The following is a 27,235-nucleotide window of genomic DNA, read 5'->3' on the forward strand; positions in this document are numbered from 1 at the left end:
GCATCCTAAGAGAGCAGATGTCCTTGCATAGCTCAGAGTAAGTAGGCTGGTGCCTCTGCGGTAAGACCCCCTGCTACCCTCCAGAAAAAACAACTTCACATGATAGCACTTTATTTTTTTCAGTAGGAAAAGTCATTTTTAGATACATGAATACCTCTGAACTGCGACAGAAATGCTGCTCATTTCTCTGCACCGTGTCAGGAGTCAACAGCCAGATTTCATACAGCTTATGTTAAGTTTTCAGCAGCTCTCAAAGACCTATTGGGGTGAATAGAACATGCTTGTATAGAGAACAGGAAAAACACAGGAAATCTCCTGACTCTGGCACAGTAGGCGACTATGATACTCCATACACTCTCTTGCGTTTAATCATCATATTGTTTTAGATTTCCGTTCCATCTGAATTGCCTTCTTTAGGCCAGGACCCTTCCTGCGCAGAGCTCCCAGGAGTCTCTGGTGTATGCAGGGAGGTACCTTGAAGGAGATCGGTTGCATCTTCCTCATTCTGAGGGCAGTGAAAGCAGGTTGCTGTACTCTCAAGTGGCCTTCACCAACACAGTAAAACAACAGTACTGAAGGAAAGCATCGCTCCTGCCAGACCGCACTGCAAGATTAGGAGGCCTGCCACCGCTGCAGCTGGCCTCCTGCATGGTGCCGGCTCTGTCCTGTAATGTGGCACAGCCGGGGGCCAGGGTCTTCACACTGGAGTCATCGTCTTCAGTGTGACTTCACCTGCGCCCTGCCTCCCCAAGCCTGGTTTTCATCTCCAAGGCTGTATGCGGTAACCGGTCCTGCGAACAGTTCTAAAACCCACTTCAAGCTGTCTTAAAGTAAAGCCTGCATTTCAACTGTTTTTCAGAAAGTGACTAATTTTGAAAGACAAAAACATTCCAAGCTGAATATATTCTTGTTAGGCTGAAAGAAATTTCTCTTGACTAGACACAACAAACCACTAAGCTCCTTTATTAAATCAGACAGCTCGCAAAATAGCCAAAGGACAAGCATGTTTTTGCACCCAGAATAAAGGTGTGGTGGGTTTCACAGCTAACATTGTAATAGCATCACTGAAACAAAAGGAGCACCACAAGAACAAGGGCAGCCAAGAGGAAGGGGGTGCACTTGGAGCAGTCACTGGCCCAGGGAAAAGGTGAGAGAAAGAAGTTTGGGGTTGAAAGAGGCCTGTCTGTCAGCCATTCTCTGTACCCTCCAAATAAACACAAGCAGTGCTGTCCTCTGACCTTAAAGCCAGCCAGCACAGAACAGCTCACATACATCAGTTCCTTACCATCGAAAAAGTAGTGACTGTACTCAAAGCTGCCCATTGGCAATGGGCACCAGACCCATCGGCTCCCCAGTCTGCCTAGGACCCAGCATGCTCCCTAACTAGAGTCAAAGCTGCATCCAGCATTGTGCCAAAAACTAGAGGATGGCCACACATGTTGCAGTACCTAGGAAGATACTATTGCAAAGTTTAACTAGCTGGTATAAATGTAGCCTTACTTTTGATCCATGCTTTGTTCAGGGAAAATAGGTCACTCCAGATTTTCAGATTTTTTGCAGATAAATAGTCACATTGAAGAAGCACCTGAGTCTAGGACTAATTTCTTCGTCAAAAAGAAACTTTAAATTTATTGCTCTAATAAAGAAAGGATTATTGTACTATGGAAATCACTTAGGATCTAGCACACCTCATCAGGTAGTGAACAGCGACAGCTGAATTATCAGAGAATTTATTTTTATCTTCATTGTATTTCCTCTTTGGCCTAAAGGTGACATTACACTGTAGCCAGCAGGCTATAACAGTCAAACAACAAACATTTACAAGACAAAAATGATATTAGCTAGCCAATACTTCTTTCAGTCCCCAAAAGATTTAGAATTCTACTTCCGGAGAGTATCTGGTTCATCATTTCAGAAGTTATCCTCCTGTCTGATACACACAGCATCAGATATAATAGGTGAGCACTGGTTTCAAGCTAACACTATTAATCCCCACTAATACTAGCGGGGATGCCATGCACTCTAGCCAAATTTAGTACATTAGTGTCGAAAGACAAGCTACATGCACTATTTTGCACCAATCAAAAAAATATGAGAACTTCGCTGACCAGCTAGCTGTCCGTAAATAGCTCCTATTACATTTTGTAAAGGAGGCAAAAAGCAGAGAGGACTAATGAGGATCATGTTTTCAGCTGATCACGAAAATTACTCTTTAGTGCATCAACAGATCTTGCCACTTCTCCATAACTGAGTTTAATGACTTCTGCCAGCTCACAAGGTTCCCGAACTAGCATGCAACAAGATTACAGTTGAAAGGGTCTGATATTGAAAGTATCAGTGCAAGCATTAAAGTCATTTTTAAAATTACCCAACCAATCAAAAATCTTAAAAACAAACCCCAAACTACAGAACCAGTTTGCACACTTACTCATATTCTAGGTTTCACACACCTCAGGGTTTTTCATGTGCAAATAAATGTTTTGGTAGCTACAATACAGGAATACTTTTTTTTTTTTTTTTTTAATCTGAAGATATCTTTTCTTGCTGTTAGTAGTGCAGTAGAAGCTTATCCAGCTTACTCCAGACAGGAGTAAGAAGAATTTTGCTTTTTTAGTAGCACAGAAAATGTGCAATCTTTCACAAATACCTGCAAAACCAGCTGGAACTCCAGAGAAGTGAAGCTTGCTCTTTCCCAAAGGGCCGCTAAGAAAACAGGCTGGCAACCGAGCAGTCTTAGGAATGGAACTGTCTTTCCAGTGGATGGCTGCAAGTGGGACAAATCTCTTAAAAGCTTCAAGAATTAGACTGGGAGCTGGAGGAAGACTGGAGTAGGGAAAAAGAGTTGGTTTGCCCATTTGATCCGTGCTGGGGTGAGACGGCTGGAAAGAATACAGAACAGCTACTCCCAGTAGTACATCCCACAGCTTTGGGATATGAGGTCTTGACATTCTTCCTCTGGCCCTTGGATCCAAACCTCCAGTCCTTCTCCCCTTTGCAGTCCTTTTACACCTTTGCAGTGTGTGAGGCACAGGCCTACCTGCCAGCATCTCACCTCAAAGCTGACAGAGCAGAGCAGCTAACTTGGTGATGGTTCCCTGATTCATCATGCCCAGTCCCCTATTGTCATATATTCCCTCTCATTCTTTTAATCAAGCAGCAAGGGTGGCCTCCCCTCCACGCCAGGGAGGTTATTCCACAGCCTGCTTCCTGGCAGGATCAAAATCCACCTAAGCTTTCAGCCAAACTCTGTCCACAGCCAGTCATTCACATACTCCTCCTCCCAGCTAAAAACTTCTAAAGCAAAACTATAGCTTATTCCAGCAGCTGAAGCAACTACCCAGCAAACCTGAGATCCCTGTCCAAGCAGACGCCTAGCAGTGCTATAGGGCACTCCTAGTAGCTGAACTAGCACCACTACCACAGGGCTAGATGCAGCTCTCGAGCCACTCTGTACAAATGGCAGAGCTGCCCACAGCAGTTGGCAGAGGTGAGGATGTGCTGGTTAGCACAGAGTTTAGCCCCAGAAGCTTTTTTCGTTCTGGATGCAGGATACAGCAATTATTTGTACAGGGTAAAGTGAGTTCATCTGAGCAATAACAACCAGCAGAAAAGCAATCACACTGAACTCGGACTGCAAAGAAAACAACAAAACCTGAAGTCTTCCCCATCTAGAAAAAATCCTCCCAGAAAAGGGCATGCTCTGGCTTCCTGAATTTTTTAAATAGTGTTACAAAAGATGCACTCAGGGCCTTTTACACACATCCAAAAAGTAACTGTTACCTGATTTCCTCCTACACTCAAGGACTGAGGCAAAAATTCAGGAAGGCTGCGTTTGACAGAATAAAAAACCATCTAGAAAGAAAACAAGCCAGTACTAACATACTTTCTGTGGAGATGGCAATGCCACAGAGTAAACTGCAATTACTGTGAACAGACACGGCTGAGGTTTTGTGGTGTTCTCCTAAATTGTCGTTTCCTTAGTCCGTATGTGAAATGTTGCCATTTTTTCAGTCATGATTTTCTCTTCTGCATATGTGAAAAGTTTGCCTTTTTTGTGGCCACAAATCTGCTTGATTTAAGCTGCTTTTCCAGACGTGAACAGAAGGCAAACAGACATATGGCCTCACAGATTAACTTGAAAACTGATTGGAAGATTTATCCTAGCAGGTGAGTTCAAGTAAGATGTTATCCCTAGGGCAGGACCCTGCTCACAGGAGATCACAGATAAACTATGAAGTGCTACGTGCTTTATTCACAGTATGCTTAGCACCATTTTCACAGTCTAGCCTCAACAAAACAACAAAACAAAACCCAGGCAGATCTGTGCAGCTGTTCAAGTGCTGAGCCCTGCCTGTGGGGTACCAATTGACTCGCTCAGGCCCCAGTTTCACACTCACAAACCCATTGCAGTTCAAGTGCTGAAGCACCGAGAGTTATCAGGCGACTCCCAAGAATAGGGCTGTACACTACTATAAAATTTGTCAGATCAACCTTGATCACAGGTGATTGTGCTGGAATTGGAGAGACTTAGCCTCAAGCAGTGAAACACTAAATAGGGAACCACCAAGCAGTACGGGTGACACCCGCCTACACAAAACAGCATATTTCAGCTTAAGAACAGATTCACACTTCCAGTGTCCTAACACACTGATCAGTGCTTATTAGTTTGTAAGATAAGGCAAGCTATTAAAATGAAGGTTTTGAGCGCTTAGCCATACACACACAAGAAAGCAATGCTGATCTAACTGTAAAAAAAAGTTACGTTAAATCAGTGAAAAACATTTGGGAGCACATCCATTTTTCTTTAGAAAAAGTATTCACTTACATTGTTTTAGAATCATTGTGAGCTATAAAGAACTTTGCTTGCACAATGATTGTTAGCGCAGTGATAGCTAAGAAAGGCTCCTCAGCTGCAAATTCTTTTCTCCCTCGTGTAAAGACATCCAACCACTCCAGGACGTGCATGTAACCGCACCTACTGGCTTTTGCTCTGACCAGTTTGGTTCACGAGAAAAAACAGAAAGATGACTACATAATCGTGAAAGCTATACTCTTGGTTTCAGTGTAAGCAAACTAATGGAGAAAGGACACAAAAATTAGAAGCGTGGAGTGGTGGGGGTGAAGAGAGAGAGAAGAGAGCTGTTTAGGATACAACTTGTTGTTTGGAAAAAATCCTACCAGAAAAATAGAAGTAGAAACAGACAGATAGGAGGTCTTCCCACAAGGAGACTGAGAAAAACATTAGGGAGATTTGAAGAACTTAAGAAGTTTGCATTATTTCCTCAGAGCATTGATCCTGCAGTAAAACCTTCTCTTCCAGTTGTTTTCTTGAGGGGGAAGTAGTACTATCCATCTCTGCTGTCTTTTCACCTTCCAAACACTTGCAAGAATGACATGCTCTTCTGTGGGGATAAAGCCTTGAGACCCTGCTCTAAGGCAGTTTTCTGACAGACTATGACTACAGAAACTGGGTCACCTTGCATTCGAAGGCTGTGGTAGAAAGCTGGTACCCACACACCATCTCCCCTTTTCCTTCCATTAAGTTTCACTTATGTGTCCATCCCTATTTCTACACCACTGTAATCTACTGGAAGCCAAAACCTGACCTTTAAAAACATGACACTGCTAGAAATAAGCATTGCTGCAATTTGGAAACCAGTTGGAGGGAATGGAACAGCTGAGATACTTAAAAAAAAATAAACAAACAAACAAGTAGTTGCTGCTGCTGTGCATCATCATTACTGGACACCTTTTTCCCCCCCGAGACTTAGAAGTCACACCCAGTCTGCCAGAGAAACTTCCCCACCACAGAGTGCAGGTACACAGGAACAGGAAGAACCAGGGATAATGCAGTCATCATTTGGGTCAAATTCTCATCTCTTCTTTATTTCTACCATTCATGCCAGTCAGAGCTCACAACACTAAGAGTAGTACTCAGATCATTACCTTCTGTTGATTAACTTCTGGAGGTCATACTAGAAGAACATAATTATGAACCTCAAGACTCCTGTTTTCAGAAGGCATGCAAAAAACAAACCATCGTGGTGATGTACACATCCTACCAAATACACAAGCATTGTGTAAAATTATGAATGGACAAGCACTGGTCAACTTACAACAGGATCAAAAGAAATCCTGCAGGTAAACAAACAGGTAAATGAACTAGTGAGCCCCAAAGTCTTCCGCTAGTCTAGATACATAACCTAAACCAGATGTATTTATAGAGCTCCGGAATGGACATTTATATGAAACTTGAATAGTCACAAGTCTTTTTATGATTTAAAAACAGCCACATTACATACTTTTTATTTAATAAAAGTTAAAAACAAGTACAAAAATGTGATTCCATTTCTTTAAAATATAGGCTCAAAATAAAAAGACTGAACAACATTGTTCAGGCAATAAAGTGCAAAGGGAGTAGTTATCCCAGTCATGCTTAATCCATAAATAACCCTTACACAGCAAGAAGGAATAGAAAAAAGTAAACCGAGAGCAGACACAGCCACACTGTGGCTTAGTTATTCACGCACATTCACGAGACCTACATGTCCCAGATACAGATAAGAGGCAACACCTCATACACCCCATACACCTCACAAACAGGCTGTAAGGAATCACAGGTTAGATAAACCTAACACCAGGGAGTTGCAAATCTCTGTATCATGACATACATATGCCATACATACTTTTATGAAATTCCATATTCTTCATCATTTCCTCCCCATGATGCAACCAACTAACATGAAAACTTACTAAATTATGACAAGAGTTCCCAAACAGCTTTGCTCAAATGCCAAAAATTGTTTTGTTAGGGGGAGGTCTAAATGCCTATGAGATTGAGACAGGATGCTCTTATTAAAATTTTCCTTCCTCCCCACCAGTTACAACGATGCCAAAATGGTGTCCGGAAGGCATTCTTCTTGCTCTAGGGAACTTTGGAACAAAGAAGAGTAGAACGTGTCTGTCTTTGCCACACAAATTGGGGACACTGAATACTGACAAAAAAACCAAACACTCCAAGCATTCACTTCACCAGAAAGAGGAGTTTCAATCAAGCCCTTTGCAGAGTACAAAGCAGGGTTTGCATATGCACACACACTCACTGATACATACGCTATGGTCAGTGGGATGACAATGTGTGTCAAGTGAACAACACCCACATTTTGAAGGTCAGGCACAAACTTTAGCACACTTAGCACAGTACTCTAGCGCAGTTTGAAAATGTGTTACCAATAATTATAACAAGAGCCTTAACTGTAAATATAAGGACATACTTTGCTTTCAACCACAACAGGCCTCTGCTGGTTTCAGAGGGCAAGGTAAGAACAGCAAATCTGCACCCATTCCTATGAGAACAGCGCTTTACCCACACACTGAGAAACAAAACAAGGCTTCCAGAACAATGAAAGAGTGCAATAGACAGTGCATTCCTAGTTATCTACATTTTACATATGCACAAAAAAAAAGAGCTCTCATCAGTGCTCAGCCTAACTGAGCTTCAGTGTAGGAGTAACTGAAGGCATGAAGAGTCCAGAAGGAATAAACTATACAGAAATATTTCATTAAGTTAGTGAACTTTTAATGTCTGTTCTGGCAACGATGGTGCTGTCTCCCAGCAGAACAACAGGAACTGTTTAACACCCGGCACCTGACAGCACTACAGCTCTACTGTCAGCTTGCTATAGATACAGATATGTATCTATCTGCAACACGGAAATTGAGCAGTCTGATTGTGCTACGGGTATTTTATTTTATTACTCATACTATGCCATTACAACACAGCACTCCTGCAGCCAGTGATTTTGCTTTTTAGGCATATTTACACTTGGTGTAAAAGAAAATCCATTAAACAGGGAGAATATCTCATTTAATAGAAAAGGGTGATTTTGCATACAAAAGTACTGTGGAGAAGTATAAGGCCACATGAAGAGCATCATCAAGTTGACATGGTGGCTATTTCTTAAGTCAAGAAAGAATAGTACTTCTGGTGCTTTTGATACAGGTAAATGGAAGTCTTGAACAATTTCCTGTAAGGTGCATAAGCATCCACAATACACAAAAAAACTTAAAAATTTCTATTTCTCCTGCATTCAAAATAATATAAACAGAGACCCTGCTAATTATTCACGGGTTGTCTTGCCGTTTTTGCATTTTTCAGTAGACTCTGATATGCTGGTTTAGCAGGACTGAAAGGAAAGCATAATTTTTAGTGTCAAAGCTTCTAAATGAGTATTTGTGCTGCTACATCCACCAGAGCAGCCTGGCTCCTCCAAACTCTGCTCAGGTAGAGTGCGGACTCTGGAATGCCCAGTATGCCAAACTTCTAGCAGAAGTCACAACGGCTTCCACTTGCAGAGTATGAATTCAGAAACAGTTGAAGATTTCAAGGCTTCTTTTCCAAAAAATAAAGTTACTCTGTGTTTTTAAAAGGTGACACACTTAGATCTCAATCTTCCTACATCACCTGCGCAATGAGGGTCTAACAGCACCAGCCCATTGCAGGATCAGGATCTAGAAGTGTGAAAACCCCCAAAACCAGAGTTTATCAAATACTATACGTGATTCTTCAAGCTTACTGAAAAGCACTTTCCAAAACCCTGGGTCTCACCCTGCACACCTCTACTATGCAGGCCAGTAATTTGCCTGCATATCAAGACCAAAACGAATAAATACAAAATATATTTGGTATAGAAAATACTAGTATAAAAATTAAAAATCACCCTGTTTTACTGTCCCTCAAAATATTAACAGCAAGCATTACAAGTGATTTTTTTAAGCTATTACCAAAATAATTTCCAAAGAGTTCTGCTTTCCTGAAGTGCTGGTGATTGCATTTGCCCAAATCTTGAAAAGAGACAGGGAAGGGACTGAGGGAAGATTCGCGAGATTTCTCACATGGTATGATTAACTGAGGACCTAAACTGAAGGAAACTAAAGTATGCACAAACGTGGGGGGGCGGGGGGGGGGGGGGGAGCCACTGACAGTTCTGTCATAATCAGAGCTCTTCCTGACTTCCAGAGAGTTTGTAGAGAAGGTACCTTCTCACACTAGCCCTGACAGACAGATGACGGCATGGGGATGAGCATACTCAGAGCATTGCTGCTTTTCGGTTTCTCTGCCGTGGCAATTCGGTTGAGTTTGCCAACCTCTGTCTGCCAGCTGGGGATCTTCTTTGTGGTCATATGGCGGCGGGTGTGTTTTGTCAAGTGATCACTACGCATAAAGCGACGCTCACACACAGGACAAGCAAACTTCTTCTCTCCTGTATGAGTTCTGCGATGGCGAGACAGTTCATCTGAGCGGGCAAATTTCTTGTCACAGCCTTCCCAGTTGCAGCTGAAGGGCTTTTCTCCTGTAGAACATTAAAGAAACACAGCTTACTTTTGATATGCTATGTTACAGTTTTATCAAAGAATTAATTTACACCCTGCCTTGCAACAACTGAGGAATTTCACAGAACAATTCATGTGCGCAGCCAACGTTAACTTAACCACAAGCTGTATTCTAGTTTTAGAGAAAAATCATATATTTTGTTTTCACTTATTCTCTCATCTCTTTAAACCTTCTTTAAATCAAGTCAATTTTTTCTAAGTAACCAAAAAACAAATTTAATGAAAAAAATTATTCCTAAAGCTATGTTACCTTCTAACTAAACTAGAAGCAATCCCTGCCCCCATCCCTCCTGTGTGACTGCGGCTCAGACTGCTATGTGTCATTAACATTGTAGGGGGAAAAAAAAAAAGTCTGGAATTCAGCCTCAGAGGCCTGCTAAAGTGATCCAGTTCTACACACACGCATCATGTCACTGGCTACTAAAGAATGGCCTATCCTGCCATCCTCGCACACCTAGGAGTCCAAGAGACAGTTACAGGAGCTCTGGATGCCCAGGAATGAAAAGGAGTCATGAAGACTTTCAAAATTAACTTTTGCTCATCCTGGATGACCGTGTAACATCAGATCTGTTCTAAACAAGATCCGCTGCCTGCAGCCCCCACAAACCTCAACATAAATAAATACATATCACACAGCCCAAGTTTGTCGACAACACTTTGGAGCAGAGCATAAGTTTCCACCAGAAAGCAAGCAGCACAGGGAACTTTTTTCTCATTTCACATATTGAGAGTTAAGTTCACGCTTGGTATACACAATGCCACCTAGCTAAGCAATAAGCAGAAGGAAAGGAGGCAAAGATAAACACCTCTATCCACTGATCTCGTAAGGCTGACTGGCTAGGGAGGGGTCAGTGTGCTTCATCTCCCATGTACGTGGCTACAGTCTTAATCGTGTTACAGGGGGACACTATGATGAGCAGCAGTATGTGCTTTAAATGAGACACCTTGTTCCTTGTTCCTACTCTACGATTATCCTGCAGCGCTAAGTAAATTCGGGAGCCTGCAGCACTTGCGCTCTCTAACCAGAAGCAAGAGCTAGAAGCCCTTTGTAAATTGGAGCTCAGAGGTAGAATTATCCGCTTCATTCAGGGTTCAAGCTATTTTCCCAAAGCAATTTTAAAGATAAGCTAGCAAATTAATGCCAATCCTGACACAGAAGCTGACATCTAATAAACCACGCTGTCTGGGGTGAGGAAGGGAGGGTGAGGGAAAGAAGCCAAGGAAAAAGCAAAGTTTAGCCAAACATTTGAATGAGCTACTCTGTACCAATCTCCAGCTACACTCATCCCTCAATAACAAAGAACAATTCCTTTAGAGAACTCAACATTGACTTTTAACATGACAGGATCTCTAACACAGGAAAAGGATAAGTAAAACATATTTATACTGTCTCCACAATAAACAGGTTTTATGGAGCAAACCAATTCATATTAATTACATTTTTATTTACCTTTAGAATTCCCTTTCTGCAAGCAACTGAATAGATCCACTATGTTCCTGCAGCAGCTCTGCCTCCTAACACAGTAGCCCAAAATCTTAATGCACGCACATTTAGCCTAGACGTAACTCTAGAATAAGCAATGTGCAGTAAATGACCTTTTTTTTGAACTCACGTTAAAACTATTTTAAGAAGATTCAGCTATATGCAGTTCACTGTCCTGCAGAATTAAGACCAGCTACCTGCTATGGTTTGCTTACACACGCACCCCCTCCACCATACTCAAAACAAAACAAAAAAAAATCAAACCAAAAAAAAAAACTTTGCACAATTCACTTTGATCTAGTTCCAAATGTCAGAATTCCACTCGTATCTACACAGAGACACATACCGACACAGCTAAGTTTGCTCCACCTAAAGCATATGAAATTCAGCTAACACTGTCAGGTCAGCTGAGGTCTCAGAACAAAGTCTGTCTTGTTTTGCTTGCCCGTGGAGAATGAACATTCTTGCATTCTCTGAGACAAGCAGATGTTTCCTGATCACCTGCTTCTTCCCCTCCCCACCCACCCTGGAAAAACAGTGCATTTCAACACCCCAATGCAAGCAACAGTCATAGCAACAGAGGACTTGTCCTCTTACACACCAGTGTGGGTGCGAAGGTGGGCTTTGAGGTGGGAACTTTTGAAATAGGTTTTCTTGCATCCTGGGAAGTTGCAAACATAGTTCCTCCGTCTAGAAAAGTCCATTTGGGGGGCACAGCTTTGACCAGAAGCTATGAACACAGGGGCAGGAGCAAGGGGCAGTAACTTGGTGCTCCCAACAGTCATTACTGTTTGTGGGCACTGTGGTGTCTGTGTGACAGCAGTCTGTGGAAGAACCAACATAACAGTCCCCTGAGGCACAGAAGGTCCCATGAGTACAGGCTGAGAAAGGGGAGTTGTCTGTGGTAAAATAGGCTTGACTGGAGTCGAGACTGTTGGAGCTGAAGGCTTGACATAGGCATTAATCATACTGCTTTGTCCATTTAAAGGGATCATTTGACAGAGAACTTGAGGGCTTGAAACAGGAACAGGTGTCCCCAGGGTAGCTCTTTTCTGCAAGTCGCTCTCAGGATTCTTTGGTAAGTGGGTCTGTGGTGAAACAGGCCGAACTGGTAGTTGTCCTTTATTGGTCACAATATCACTGGAGTCATGCGCATAAGGTTGAGGTACTGGAGAGGTTTTGTTAATTACACCATCAGCAGCACATGCGTCCTGTGGCAGTCTGGAATGTCTTCGATCATCTGCTCCACGCCAGTCTTCGGAACTGCTGTAGCTTGAAGTTACCTTTGTCTTCTCTTGCACAGCAGGAATGCGGTGGTAAGCAGAACTGTCACCTGTGTGACGTATCACACTTGTCACCATTGCCCTGCAAGGCTGAGGGGTAAAGGATTCAGATATCACTGGCTTCTGACTGCACTGCCTCTCCATGTTTATAACGGATGGCTTGGTTATGGGAGAGGCACAGGTCGCAGATGTGACTGAACAGGCAGCTGTGTTTGCCATGACAGTCCTTGGTTTGGAATAAGTGACTTGTGAGGAGAGGAGCATAGCAGCTGATATCTCAACAAAGTCAGGGCTGTGTGGAGGGGTCATACACTGCAAAAAAGAAAATACAACAGCACAATGTTACAGGACAATTATCCACCACCCTTACTGTGAAAGTGAAACCATCTTCCCCCACACAAAGTTCTGAAAGCCTGCACAGTGGAGAAACTCTGATGAAAGCATACGCTGCTCATCTGATGGCCATTCTCAACAGGTTCAAAACCCTACCAATAAAAGGAAGACAATGATAGAGATGTAAACCTGCACAAAACGTTGCATGTCATCTCACTGTAAAACAAAAAGCCTCTCATTTCTTCTCCCCAGTAATGAGTGCAGCTTATTAAGACGCTATGAGCTCTCTGCTGTTCACAGAAAATAGATTAGCAATACATAATGACTTAAATTTCAAACTTCCATTGAGTCCTAGATCTTTTATTAATGATTATTCAATCAGCTGACGGCTACTTCTGAGATAAACACATCTGGAAACGCTCTCCTTTCTCTTATTTATCCATTTCTCTCCGTGCTCTCTTGCTGCTACCACATCTCCTTCCTTCTTTGACACTGAAGAATCATGCCTATTTCCTACGCTGCTCAAGAGACAGTTCCAATACTAAGAGACAGGAGCGTGATAAAAGCCGCCTATCAGCCAGCTGTCATCCCATTTCAATTTTTCTCCTCTACTCTCTTCTCCTGTTTCCTGACATACTTGTATATTAAAAGCCTACTGGTTGAAATAAGCATCTTAACCTTCTAAAACTTGAATGGTATAAAGCCTTTTCTCAATATCTTCTTTCATTGCCACATAAATTGAAACAAAAAAAAAAAATTGTGATTCAACTGACATTAGTCAGCAACTGTAGAGCAATACTTTGGAGAAACAACAGACTACATGTAGAAACACACAGCACAAGTTACCATTATGAAATAAAAAAAAAAAGATTAGTTTTTATGATTTCTCTTGTAGAATTAGGGTGAAGTCAAATGTCATTAAGACTTTTTCTTATAGTCCTTGCAGGTAAATGAGCACCAAGTCACTAAGGCTCATTCTGCCACTCTCTTCTTACTCAAAATACTCCAAGAAAACTACAATAACCATCCAAATAAGCTTCCTCAGCACACCTGTCCAAGTAAATACCCTGGCGGTAAAAGCTTTCCCACTTAGTCTTAACAAGAGATCAAAGCACCGCACATACTATTCAGGAGACAGCAGAAAAATCCAAACTCAACAACGGATACTTTAATATTCTATGTATTGATACACATACACTGCTGGCTATACCGTATCTATTCTACATAGGGACCCAGAAGCCAGTCAAATGCCTTTTCCAGCTAAGTTAAAACATTGCAGGGATGTAAGGTCAAAATGTTATGCATATTTATTTGCATTCATGTTTTTCTTACCAGCGTAGATAAATAATCCTTTGGTAATTCAGATGTAGCTTCAGTGTGCATTGTGAAATCACCCGAATCTGAGAAGGGTGTAAGTGGTCTTATCTTTAATATGTCACCTTTCTGTGCTCTTTGACCCCAGGAGCTCATGCAAACAAGTGCTTCAACAGCTTCAATGTCATTCTTCTCTAAGGTACTGCAGGTAGACCTTTCGCTGTCATGACGCTGTCTTTCCCGGATAGACTCATAGATGTCCACAATGTCAACCTAAAGGTAATTGGATTACTGGCCGTTAGGACAAGTCAGAAAACAAAGATGACACTACCAACGAACTGTCTGCTCATGATGAAGGTCATCTGCAATAGATCCCATGCCTGAGGCAAGACTTTTAGCAATCAGCTCAACTCTCACCCTCCCACTCAACCAAAGCACAGCTTGTCTCCCCATCCCTGTTAGTCTTGTTTAAAAAAGTGACTTGAAGGAAAGGAACTGATACACATAGCACGCAGTTCAGTTTTTCAGAGTTACTTTCCTGGATTATGTTGCTGTGAATAAACACATCCCACGCCCGCACACAAGCAGAAAGAAGGAAAAAGAAAGAATCTCAACCTCTAACATTATTTAGACAAAGCTATTCCCTGGACCAAAAAGAAGACTGTGTTATTTAGCAGCAATCTAAAGTCCTCTAAGGTCTGATCCCTGCTCTGCCATTGATTCGGGGTACCATATTCTGCAAAGCGTTTTAATCTTATTTTACCAATAGGGAAACTGGGGTGAGGGGGAAGGAAGAAAAGCCTCACGGCACTTTAAAGACTAATTATTTGTATTGTATCTTAAAACAAGTAAGATACTACATAGGTCCTAGATATCTCTAAGTGTACTATCACTAACATGAAAACAAATTTAATTGTATTGATTTGCTTAGAAATGGGAGCATCATACAAAATTAGTGTGGGGGGGTACACACAGACATGCATGCAAAACTCTTGACTTCTCTCTGAAAAAGGTTCCTGAACTTCACAAAGCCCTCACAGTGCATATGGCAGTGACCCAAAGCCATGGTGTGCTGTTCATTTATCACTCACATGCTTACTTTTCACTATTTGCTCTGCCCCCTCTTCAGTCTCAACTAAGCATCCAAACCTCCTCAGTCTTTACATACACACAACTAGATGTAAAAGCTGGGATTCAGAAGCATGGACCACGGTTCTTGAACTCCACACTGTTATAAAGAGTGCTTATATATTGCAACAAAAGGTTTACAAAAGCAGCAGTGAGCACCACCACACTCTTATGGTCAAAAGCCCTGCAAGGAACTATACTTGCTGGGTGACATCGCTTACGCAGTGAAGTCAATGAGATATTGCTACTGACATGAGGTGTTAAGTAACATGGAACAATCCTGGCCCAGGAGTGTCACAAAGATACACTACTACGGGACACTACTGCCATTACAGAGATGTACCCTGGCAAACATTTTAAACACAATGGATCAAAAATGCTAATATTGCATCCACAGAGGTCTTTCACCTAAAACAAGAGGTACCAAACACGGAGAGGTCAAGACTAGGGGCAGCAAGGGGTTAAAGCATTCTAAAATAAGGAATCTAAGAGATTAGCTGATCTGATAAAGACTTTTAAGCATTTCCACTGAAAAATAATGAAAAAGGGAATGAGAGCAAGAAATCGTAGCCTACACACCTAGACCGTCTGCCATACAGGAGCCATACCATGTGAGGCTCTGCACTGAAGCCACACAGCCTTTGAGAATCCCTCAAAGTCTGACTGCAGACAATATGTTTAAGTCTGTCTTTCAGGATACCAGTTTTTCCCTAAAGAAATATGAACAAAATACATTGTGCAAGGGAGAGGAAGAGGGAGGAAAACGCTTCTCAAAGCAAGCGTTCAAGCCTAGGCTCTCCCTGCTGGCAGGGAAACGGCTAACCACGCCTGACCGCCTGTCCTCAGATCACCCCGCCGGGTGCCGCGGCTGCAGCGGCCGTTATGTGCCGGGGCACAGCGGGGGAGCTGGCAGGCACTCGGGCAGGGACCGGCAGCAGGCGGACGGGAGATCCCCCACAGCCCTGCAGTGCTCCGGCCTGGATCCTTTCCCCTTCCCCCCTTTATCCCTAGCTAGGAAGCGAATAAAGGCAGGCAGGAGGAGGCGAGGGGAAGCTCTCCTCGGCGGCCCCGCTTCCCCCACGCCAAACGGCCGAGCAAGCGCCACCCTCGGGAAGGGGCGGCGGGGCGCCCCCGCGGCGGCCGCCCGCTCCTCATGTCACTCGGGGGCGGCCGGCCGGCCGGCTCGCAGCGGCGCCGCTCACGGGGCGGGCACGGCGGCAAGGGGCCAGCCCCCGCCATGCCTCCCCCCCGCCTCCGCACGGCCGCCGCCCGCCCGCCCCGGCAGGTGAGCCGGGGAAACATCGGCCTCCCGGCCCGCGCCTCTGCCGGGGCTCCCCCGGGCACGTAACGGTCCCAGCCGACCCCCACGCCGAGCAGAAAACGGTCCCAACGGACCCCGCCCCCACCCCGAGCAGGTAATGATCCCAACGGACTCTCACCCCCGAGCAAGAAACGGTCCCAAAGGGACCCCGACCCCCGCCCCCACGCCGAGCAGGAAACGGTCCCAACGGACCCCCGCCTCCGAGCAAGAAACGGTCCCAACGGACCCCGACTGCCGCCCCCACTCTGAGCAGGTAACGGTCCCAACGGATGCCGACTCCCACCACCCCGAGCAGGTAACGGCCCCAACGGACCCCCATCCCCAGCAGCCAGCGGTCCCAACGGACGCCAGCCTCCCACCCGAGCACATAACGGTCCCAATGGACCGCCGCCCCCCCGCCCCGGGCAGGTAACGGCCACAAGGGACCCCCCCCACCCCCTCTAATCGCTCCCCGAGCGGGTAACGCTCCTACCGGAGCGGTCCCCGGGGGCGGCGGGCGCCTCGCGGCGCGCGCGGCGCTGCCCTGCCCTGCCCTGCCCGCCGCCCATCGCCGCGGCGCCGGAGCGCACGTGCCCGGCCTCGCCCCGCGCTGCCCTCGGCGCGGCGGGCGCCGGCCCCTCCCGCCGCCCGTGCGGAGGCTCTGCGGTGCCGCCCGCGCAGCCCGGAGGTGCGGTGCTTACCGCGGGCGCATCTCCCATCTCCGAGCAGGGCGAGCCGTGCATGGTGCGGCTCCCGCAGACGGCAGCGATGTGACCAGGCTGCCGGCGGCGGCAACAGCAGAAGCAGCAGCCGGCACCGCCTCCGCCTCCTCCCCTTCCCCCGCCCGCCCGCGGGGCCGGCAGCCGAGCAGCCCGCGCGCCGCGGGAACCGCTCCGAAATACTCCATGCAGCAGACAGCGCGGGCGGCGAGCGGGGGGGAGGGGAGGAGGGGGGGCCGTTCCCCACCAATCACAGCCCGGCCCGGCCCGCGCCCGGCCAATGAGCGGCGCCGACCGGCGTGATCGCAGCGTGCCGCGGGGCTGCCAGCAGGAAGGGCGGCGCGTGGGCTCGTTCCGCGGCGGCCCAGCCGGCGGCGGGCGGGAAAGGCGGGAGGCGGGCGGAGGGGGGGCGCGGCGCGGCGCGGCGCGCGCTGGAAACTAGGGGAAAGGTCGGCGCGGGGGGCGGGGCGGCGGCCGGCCGGGGAATGCCGTGCGGGGGCGCGGCGCGGCGGGGGCTGGGGCTGGGGCGGGGTGTGCCGCGCCGCCGTGCCGTGGCCGCCGTGCCGCGTCGCTCGGCACGCGGGCTCCGCCGGGCCGGCAGTGCCCAGCGGACCGGGCCGGGCCGGGCCCGGCGGCGGCCGCCTGCCCTCGCGGACGCGGGCAGCCGCGCGGCCCCGCCCCGAGCCCGGCCGAGCACGTCCGCGCCGCGGGGGAGGCGGGAAAACGCCTCAGGGAGCCGCGCTGCGCTGCGGCCCCCGGGGCCGGGGCAGCGACCGCAGAGGGAGAAGGCGAACGCGCACTTCGTCCGGGACAGGGCGCAGAGGCCATCTTGAAAAAACAAACCAAAAAAGCTGGGATGCAGTTTAGAAGGGATAATAAACTAGGGCAGGCTGTGCTGTCTCCCGTACTTTTTTTGGAAACATCCTTTTCTCTGAGATTTGTACATTCCTTTAATTCTTTTTCGTTAAAGAAATTGCTGGCTGCAGCGTGGAGCTTAGAAATGGGGCCTCCTGCCTGACTATGTAGATCCAGATCAGCAAACTGGATCAGTGAAAAGATCCAGGATTAAAAATAACCCTACCCCCTCAAAAAGGGGTCATTAATATATATATTTTTTTCTTTGAGTGGCAGGTTCAGGAAGGGAAACTAGCCCACCAAGAAAGCACCCTGCCAGTTTAATGTCCTGTGCCCGGGCCCTGTGGGTCGGACAGGCACCGCAGCTAGCAGCAGGGAGAGCGCGAGGCCTTGTGGCAGGGTCGCGTGGTCAGTTTAAACCGTCCACCATGATGCCACACGCTGGAGGTCAGCAGCGCCTGGCAGTGGGTTTCCAGGAGGGCTCGATGCCTGTGCAGGGCAATAGGCGCTCTATTCCTGTCACCCCACTGAGGGCAGCTGTGTCCTCTGCCAGTCAGTGGGGCAGTGGTGGGGAGCAGCGGGGTCTGAGTGATGCTCTCGTCTCATCCTGTGCTCGGCGATGCAAAACTGCTCTCCTCCGTGGAGATGACCCAATGGACTGGGACCTCCTGTCGGTCTCCTGGACAGTCTGGCCCAGCTGGACTTTCACAATACAGAGAGATGAAAGTTTCACTGTAGTGGGCACTGGGGACTTGCGTGACATCTGTTTCCGTTCCTTTTGCTTCCCGCATCTCCTGCGTTCCCCTGGCCTTGTTTGAGGAGCAGGGCATGCCTGCCGGGATTCCCCCCGCTTAGCGCCCCTCTCTGGCACCTTGACCTACCGCTCTGAATTCACCTGAACTCGTCTGGGTTTGTGTCGTTCCCTTCCTGGCCTAACAGGAACAGCCTTTAATTCTGGGCCAGTGTCCCTACGCAAGGGGTCCCTGCAAGAGGTCCTTGCCACGATCATGTCATGGTGCTATTGCCAATGATACACATTTTAACAAATCTTCAAATTGCAATGGCTCAAGAGCTTACAAGATTAGAAGAAATGTATATGCTTTCTTTTTTTACTTTCTCATCCCTAACTCCTTCCTCCCTTTTTTAATGGAAGCTGAAACTCATCAGTCACCAGGTGACAGCAAGATGTGGGGTTTTAATGAAAACCCTAAATCCTCTGCAAGGCTTCTGCAGAAATTGCAAGGGCTGATAAGTTTGCCGACAGTTTAGGCTATCTCACCTGAGCTCCTGTCCCCGACAGTACTGGCCATCAAAGAGGGAAACTCGATCTTCTCGTGACTGAAATTCGTGCTGGGCTGATGTCTCCTGTAATGTGCAGAGGGTTGGAAAGAGTGATCAAGCTCGGAGGAGGAGGGGGATGCAAGGTAAAGCCCTTCAGCAAGCTCTCACTGTCAGGAAGGTGTCTCCAGACTTGTCTCTGAAGAAACAGTGGGGCACATGCTCCAGTTTCTCACTTTCTTAAGTGATTATATTTCATTTGTAGGTGTTGAGGCCAGGCCAGCAGCCCTCGAGCTAAAAGGTTACAGAAGTGGGAAAATAAAACTGAGAAATGCCACTCTAGGGAAAGATATTTGCAGTGCACAGGCTAAAAACATCTCCAATTCAAAGGGTAGCTGTCTGCTTGGCAGAGCTGCTTCAAATTCCAGCTAACTGCCTCTTTCAAACATTTCTTCAAAGGTGTCCTGAAATAATTTATAAGGTGCCACTGCAAGCCTGCAGAGCCTGCAAACTGAGTCCTGGCATAGGGAGCTGCAATGGAAGCATCCTAAACTGGAGCCCAGAGGCACAGCAACAAGCTGTGGTATGTCATCGAGGATCAAGGGCGCACGGTCCGAGTTTTAGACAACTGTTTATGATGCTAACCTTTTCCCAGTCTGGCTGCCCTTGGATGCTTTGCTGCCAACTCAAACAAAACATTCGCAATAATAAACATTTTTCTTGCTGAATTATCTCTACTTTTTCCTTCCTCAGTTTCTCAAGGCTTGTAACATCCTCCTCATCAGTGTGGAGGACTCAGGGGGCTCATCCTAAATCTTCTGTCTCCTTTCCCCATTATCTTTATTTGACCCCTGGGCTCACTTTTTCCTTCACTGCTCTTCCAAACCCAGATTCTTCCCCCCATCCACATAATTTCTAAAACTCCACTCCGAGCTCATCTCTGGCCTTCACTATTGTAAATTCATGGACTGTCGCTTCCCCGGTGTCAGTATTACTACTTTCCAGTCCCATCAAAAAACAAATTAAAATGATCTCCCTGGCTCATCTGTCAGTGTGTTCCACTTGTTTCTTTGCATCTCTGCCCCATGCCTCCCATATTTGATCTAATCTCTTTTTCCCAGTGCCAGGCCTCCTGTTACCATCTCCCTTGAGGAGGAACGCTGTGATTGTGCTGCAAGGACTACAGCAGCTTGTGGATCTACAAACCTTTCACCCCAGAAGGTCATACTGAGTTTGCCACATGCAGTTTTTCCTGTCTGGAGCTTGTAACGAGCAATCAAGGCATTGGCCAAATGGCTTTCTATACCTAAAGTACTTTTTCGTCCTAACAGCAGTAACTAGCTCTAACATGAAAGACAAAAATGAACAGGAGGTTAAAATAAGAAAGGATCTGTCCTGTTTACCCCTTTTGCAATGGGCACAGGAAGCCAAACTTCCTTCAGACATGTCTCATTGGATGTGAGTTTCTTCTTTCTGAACAATTTCTCAACCATGACCTCATCAATTGAGCAGAAAGGTGTCTGACCCCTTCCTTAGGAAGCTGTTTTGTCACGATCTCCTGGGCTTTATGTTTTCTGCATTTATACGCTGGGCCACCCTCTCTTTGGTAGGTGCCTCGGGCCTGGCGCTGGAAGATGAGTGGCCTCCTTAGGTGCTTTGTTCTCTAACTTGGTGCTTTTGCTCCCCGGAAGAAGTCATTTACAATGACTGGGAGAGGGAAAGAGCTGTATCTAAGCAAATAGTGTCAGTATTTTGACGTCATCTCTGCACCAGCTGAGATGCTCGTGCCCAGCTCCTGAACAGAAACCTATAGCACTGAGCTAGGCACTTTAGTTCCCCAGGCATTAGCAGGACACGAGTAAGGTGGTTAGACAATGCTGAGTGACCACGTCCTGGCACAGCAAAGGACACAAAATTCAAGGGCCCTCAACAGCCAAAGGCGTCCTGCCTCTGCAGCTGAGTGGTCATGGTCTTCAGCAGGCAAAGGGCAGACTTGCCATGCTGGTCCTGCTGCCAGGACTGCATATGAATTTTCCTTTAAACAGTCACTGAATGAAGCTCACAGTCAGTTAAAGGAGCAGGGGGCAGGCTAACAGGCCCATCAGTCCTACCCATGAAATGCATTTGCACAGGCTACTCCAGTTGTCTGAAAGATGATCCAATCTCATTTCCCCAGCCAGGATCCACAAAGTGACCCAATTCTAACTGCTAGTAGTTGGCACTGACATTCCTGGGGCCCGGTCGGAGGACAGGAGAGTGACCTGAAAGTGCTGGCAAAGTGCTTACACAGGAGCTTTGAAGATACTGTGTTCTGCTCTTGTCTAAGTACTGAGGGAATCGACTCTGAGTGTATTGCTAACCCAATCAGCAGTGAGCCAGAAAGCTGTCGGCCCAGCGGGGAAAGCTATTTGATAGTTTTCACCAGCAATTTTGGATATTAATATATATTTTTTTAACATGAGCTCATCTCTGTGAAAAGGTGATTCAAATGCACAGTATAATTTTAAGCAACCTAAAGCTTCACCTGGGACTGCTAAGTGAAGTGAATTGCCAGTGGCTGGGCTGCTGGCCCAGGGAGACCAGTGTCTGTTAGCTGACCAAAATTGTCTCAGCATTTCCTTGTACTCACGTCCTGGCCAGCCTACATCTCTCTGCCTCATTTCTTGTGTTTTACCTAGGCTGCAAGTTTCTGTTTGTGTTTGCGTGGTACCTACCATCCTGGAGTTGTAATCCGTGAGGCAGAGTCCTATGCATTATGATAATAATAAAAATAGTAATAATTCGAGCCCCAAAGCCAGCTTTAACATTAGTTAAATTCAAAAAGTAAATCAGTTGGCCAACTGTGAATGAAAGAAACTCAGGGAAAATATTGTCACTCAGTGAGTAGTAAGTGTGGTGGTGTTCCGAACAAAAAAGGCGGGGGGGGTACAGGATACAGCCTCTCTTTAATATAAATCAGTGGCTGTTCCTTGTAAGGCAATAGCCACTCAAACTCTCTCATGTGGAGGAAAACATTAGGAAATTATAAAAGTATGAAAATACTTAGCAGTTTTATTTTGCCTTTTTCTCAGTTCAGCTGTGGTTCAGAAGCAATTGTAGTTGTCTCTTTTCTGCTTGTTGAAACACATGCAGTTTCTCCTAAAGCACTTGCACACACAGCCTTAGTCATTTACAGCACAGATTTTTAGTTGAGTAATAGCATCTGAAAGAAGGATGGAAAGTTTGTCAATGAAGAAACCATAGCAGGGAAGCGGATTGATTGTGAGGGGCTGTTACATCACTTCTCCTTGTGCCACATGCCTTTGGATGATTTCCCATGTAACATACCCCAGACTGTGCTGACACGTTCAGAGAGTCCCAAAGCATAAATTGCTAAACTGGGGCTCCTCTATAGTCTATAGATGCTAGACGTTGCAGTTGAAAGAAATGATGCTACAAGTCTGTACTCCTACTTGCATTATAGAGAAAACGTGGTTGACTTTTTCCTTTGCTGAGCTAAAAATGGCAACTAAGGTTTTTAATGTAATCCTCAGAGCACTTGTCAAAATCATCTAGTCTGTCTTGTTCTGCTGCTGCCAGCTAAGGCAGTATTAGCGTACCAGTATTATAGATGGGGAAAGAGCATCTCCTGCACCTTCACGTTGGATGTTAACGACAGAGTCTGGATCTGAACCCCATGTAGTCCAAATCGCCCAGACCTAGCATCCTAGAACTTCTCATCTGTCCTGTCTTCTTCCCCTTTTTATTTCCTTTTCCTAGGCTATACTAAGGTGAATATTAATGCAGTTAATCTAATCTTACGTTGTCGTATTTCTGCTTACATCCATGGGCTTTCCTGTATGTTTCAACCCGCAAATTCATGCAATAGCACAATTTCCTTAGCAATGCAATAGCTTGTATATTAGGGTAATCCGTGCTGGCAGAGGTTTCTCTCCTGAAGCTAACACCAGCACTTCATAGAACAGCAGACTTAAGCAGGTAAAGCTGTTACTGAAATTTCTGTCGGGATTGTATGTCCTGATTGTCATTGATTCTGTCAATGAATATATGTTTCATCATTAGGAAGGGAATTATTTAAAAGTAACCTGGAACAAAACCCAAACATCCTCAATACTCCTTTTTGAAAAGCTTGGGTGAGTCTGCAAAAGTACATGCCTGAAACAAAAAGAGGATGGTGGCAGGACCCTGGTGCTCCTGCAATACCTAGCTGTGGCAGTGACCACAGGGCCCAGCCCACCAGAGTTTTCCTCTGCCAGCCTGCCCCTGCATGCTTGCTAGTGCTCCATTATCCTCAGGATTTGACCCTCTTGAGTACCATTCGGTTTTATAAAGGCCCATTTAGCTCAAACCATTTGCAAATATTTCAGAGAAAAGCTTTCTTTGTCAAAGATAGACAATGTCCTTGTTCTGATACAGGAATGGGCAGATGTAAGTTCCTTCAATGGAGGGTTCAGAAAGCTCTGCTCCAGTTATCTTATCCTTTAGAAAGGCAGGGAAGACAACAGAAGAATCAAACATTGCATGCAAGTAGGAGGGAAAATATTTAAAACTATAATCTGAAAACAACCATGGGCAGCTCTCCCCCATTCCCCTGTTGCAGATAATTATAAAGGGGACTACAATAAGCAACACAAATCAAGAGAGCAGAAGATTATGGGCTCAGACTCTGTTCTTAATGTTTACCAGCAGACCAAAAATAGACCAAAGCAGTTGTCTTGGGTGTATCTTTAGGGTTAGAGAGCGCAATTTGGCAGCAGCATTTGGCCTGGCTGAATACAGCAGAAGACTAGTGTAGCAAATATATATAGCATAACTGATAGGGAGGTTTAAAAAAATACGTATAAGCACAGTCAGAACTCTCATACAGCAGAGATAAGAAAATACATCCGAAGAAACAAAAGATTTGGTAGATGTGTAGATGTGTCTCTCCCATCATTTTCCCTCCTCCTCTGCATACGGTAGGGATGGAGCAACCTGAGAGCCATTGTGGCTCTGGATTGACAAGAAATATGCTTAATCGCCTGAAATGCCAGCCAACGGAGAAGTCACCCACTGCCAAACCAGTGAAACAATCTGTAAGGTTGTGCATAATATTAACTGATGGAAACAGCTGGTAGCAACTCTGACTGTGGGGAGGAGGACAGAAGAAATTCACTTAGGGAGCGAACACGCCAGCCTCGGTGGAAATTGTAGACTTACAGAAGGCCGTTGTAGAGTTATATAAGGGATATCCATGAAGAATAGGGGGAAAAAAGTGGGGGGGGGGGGAGCAGACAGACCAACAGGAATGTTTCTCATTAGAATAAAATTTGAATGCAAAATCAAATCTAAATGCACCGTATTTTACATGGACTTTGGTCCAGCTTGATAGCTAGGGTCTGTGTGAACAACATTTTGACTGATTGTTTGCTTTCGTAGAGAGCTAACAGATGAAGCTGTAGAGACCATTCAGTATTCTCCCATTGTTTAACTTTTCCTGTATTTACAGATATCAGCATAGCCGGCAACAACATAGAGCTGAAAGGATGTGCTACAAATGTGCTGAAAGAGGCCAACAAAAAGCTAAGCAGTACATAAAAGAGAACAAGAATAGGAATGCATAGTCTGTCCACACTGTCCTGCTGTATTTGGGACAGCTGCTGAAAGGGAGACCTAGTTCATCACGGCGGGATATCAAATAACACAGCAAATCCCCCTGCTGCCTACTGAGCGGTGAGCCCCAGTCCTTATGAGCAAACTGTGTACATGGTCACTGACAGGGACAGGCTGTGAAAGAGCAACCCTTGCCCACACAGAGGACGGAAAAATACTGCCCCTTCATCCATCCCAAACTAGTAAACATAAAAGTTTGCTTCTTCCTTGCCTGCATCTTTTGTAGGGCAGAGTATTCAGTTTCACAAACAGATTAAGCTTTAAGTACACAGATGAGTGGTTTGAGCACAGTGTCCAAGCAATGGGGAAGCAGCCAGGATATCATAAGGAAACATGGCCAGGTTATAGCAAAAAGAAAGTGTTAAAAGAAAACAGTCACGCAAACTGTTTTGCACTTTGTTTTGGACCCTGGATGCTTACGGAAAAAACACATGCTACCAATTTCCAAAAACATGTTTCTACCTGAAAAAAATATTGACTGCATCAAACATTCTTGGCACCTGGCAGAACTACGGAGAGAAATCACCATTCAAACAGATTTTTTCAGAGTATGCGAAACATAATGTTTACTGAATTTAAAAAAAAAAATACCAATATTGATTACAGGTAAGGAGCCTCCGGAGACCCACCATAATAGAAATAATAAATTGAACGACAATAATAAGTATGACACAATAGAGTACCATCTGCTCACTCTAATGTACCACCTGTTTTTTCCACTGCTGTTATTTGTGTTCTGATCTTCTTTTAGTGACAATGGAAGATGGATTCAAATACTTATTTCTTGAAGTTCAGCAAATATAAAAATGGAATACTATTTATTTATTGCTCTGCATAAATGCATGGCTTCATCTTTTTCCCTTTTCTGTTGACCTCGATATTACTGTTACCTAAACCCAAGCATATTTTCTGACACACAGTATATTAAAGCATTAGCAACGTTGATGGATGTTCCTTTCTTTTGGTCATCTCACGACTTGCTTGAGCATGTGTCAAGCCTATGTGCAAAAATGCATTTCATCATGAATCATCTTTCACATTTTATTAACTCTGAAGTGTTTTTATGCAGCGTTAGGGTGCTGGGAAGACGTCCTGTATGACTGGAGACTGACTTCAGCAACAGTGGACATCATTCACGCTTACTGCTACAGGTGACAAATACCACACAGCCTTTTACCAGACTTGCTGTACCCAGAGGTGGCCTTGCACGTGGAATTTGTAATGCTATCCTAGCAGTCAGCGTGAAGATCTTGTCACACCTACAATACCAGATTCTTTAGGATGTTGTCCATATTCACCTGCCTATTTGTACAGCATCAAAGCACAGCAGGGCTCCAAGCCCCAATGAGGTCCACATGTGCTACTAACAAGTAGGAGGCTTCATCAGGCTATAAATAGGAGCCTGATGAAGGTCAGTGTATACAAGTGAAAGGTTGTTATACCCAGCTCTTTGCTGCATGTGACATCACATCTCCTCAGTAAGAAGACAGATTTCAGAGGAATATCTCCCACCAGGTCCCTCTTAGATTAAGCCCTGCATGCATTTCAAAGTCCAGACTTAAAGCAAAACAGTTTAACCATATTCTCAGAGTCAAACCATGCTGTAAGAGATGAAATATTGGGAACTTGTCCTCAACACCACAGTAGCCACAGAGTGGTGAGGGCAGGCATAATGTCTCGCCCTCGCCTCGGGGAGAGATCTCCCACCGCGCCTGGTTATCACCACCACACAGGGCATTCAGGCGAGGTCGCACTTACACACGTGAAACCTCCAGGTGCAGCTCTTCCACTTACGGAGCATGTAGTCTCCCTGTGATCCCTGGAAATGCTGCCTATGTGAGGTGATGAGAAATATGGGTGTATATCAGGAGAGTGTCTTTGTGGAACGCAGCCTGGGTAAGCAGTAGATCAATAGATCATGGTCTTGTAAAGGGAGCTAGCTGAGCCAATCTTGTAGCATGCTACTCATGAAAGAACTGGTCCTGCATACTCCAATCCCAACTTCCCTCCCTGGTTTCATTCATTTGGTGATTCATCCCACCATGGAATGAACCTCGCTCTCCGTACGCCTGCTGCTCTCCAGTGATAAAGGGAAAACTGAGGTCACTAGATTATGTCTGGGCAACTTTTAGACCACAGTGTTATCAGAGAGGAAAACCACCTTCAATGTCTGTGAATCACAAGACACCACTGAGGTATAAAGTGGCAGGGTGCCCCTGAGGACTCCTGCTGACGGGAGAGGTAAGCGTGGCCCCTCATCTTTTATTTTATGAGTGAATATTTCTCATTTCACTCCTGCCTAAAAGGTGAATGGGCTGATTTGTTTTATCACAGGATTTTAAGCTGTCTTTAGTTATCTCTTCACTGGCACTTGGCCAGCGTTCAGAAGAGGTGGCTGATTCCTCCTAATGTATTCTCATATGGCCACAGCAGGGCAACTCACGAGAGGTCTTGACACCAAATGGGATTTCAGATCCTAGCATGTTCTACTCCTTCA

General features: G+C 45.8%; 1 protein-coding gene and 1 long non-coding RNA gene across 4 annotated transcripts; one reads left to right on the forward strand and one right to left on the reverse strand.

The window, feature by feature from the left end:
• Positions 1-84: 84 nt before the first annotated feature.
• On the reverse strand, positions 85-17,161 carry KLF11 (KLF transcription factor 11). Of its 2 annotated transcripts, XM_068937199.1 has the most exons (4): positions 16,936-17,161; positions 13,825-14,079; positions 11,478-12,471; positions 91-9,353 (listed from the first exon to the last, which is right to left on the reverse strand). In XM_068937199.1, exons 1-4 carry the CDS (start codon positions 16,975-16,977, stop codon positions 9,049-9,051), a joined length of 1,596 nt encoding a protein of 531 aa, XP_068793300.1. In that variant the 5' UTR covers positions 16,978-17,161; the 3' UTR covers positions 91-9,048. The 2 variants fall into 2 exon arrangements, with proteins under 2 accessions (XP_068793301.1, XP_068793300.1); XM_068937200.1 differs by lacking the exon at positions 16,936-17,161 and having other exon boundaries at positions 85-9,353; positions 13,932-14,065.
• LOC138066685 (uncharacterized) lies at positions 16,204-26,121 on the forward strand. Of its 2 annotated transcripts, none has more exons than XR_011140058.1 (3): positions 16,204-16,349; positions 19,546-19,669; positions 20,208-26,121. It is a non-coding gene; the product is annotated as an uncharacterized lncRNA (long non-coding RNA). The 2 variants fall into 2 exon arrangements; XR_011140057.1 differs by lacking the exon at positions 16,204-16,349 and adding an exon at positions 16,436-16,508.
• The last annotated feature ends 1,114 nt before the right edge of the window (positions 26,122-27,235 follow it).

Source organism: Struthio camelus, chromosome 3 (genome assembly GCF_040807025.1).
Source record: "Struthio camelus isolate bStrCam1 chromosome 3, bStrCam1.hap1, whole genome shotgun sequence".
Taxonomy (NCBI): Eukaryota; Metazoa; Chordata; class Aves; order Struthioniformes; family Struthionidae; genus Struthio; species Struthio camelus.

Bases quoted from the DNA above. Each gene is read 5' to 3' on its own strand.
- KLF11 (XM_068937199.1), bottom strand. From the start codon at position 16,977: ATGCACGGCTCGCCCTGCTCGGAGATGGGAGATGCGCCCGCG. The intron at 14,080-16,935 runs GTAAGCACCGCA...AATTACCTTTAG, and splicing joins AGATGGGAGATGCGCCCGCG to GTTGACATTGTGGACATCTA. The intron at 9,354-11,477 runs GTGTGTAAGAGG...AATGTTCTACAG, and splicing joins CCACCTTCGCACCCACACTG to GAGAAAAGCCCTTCAGCTGC.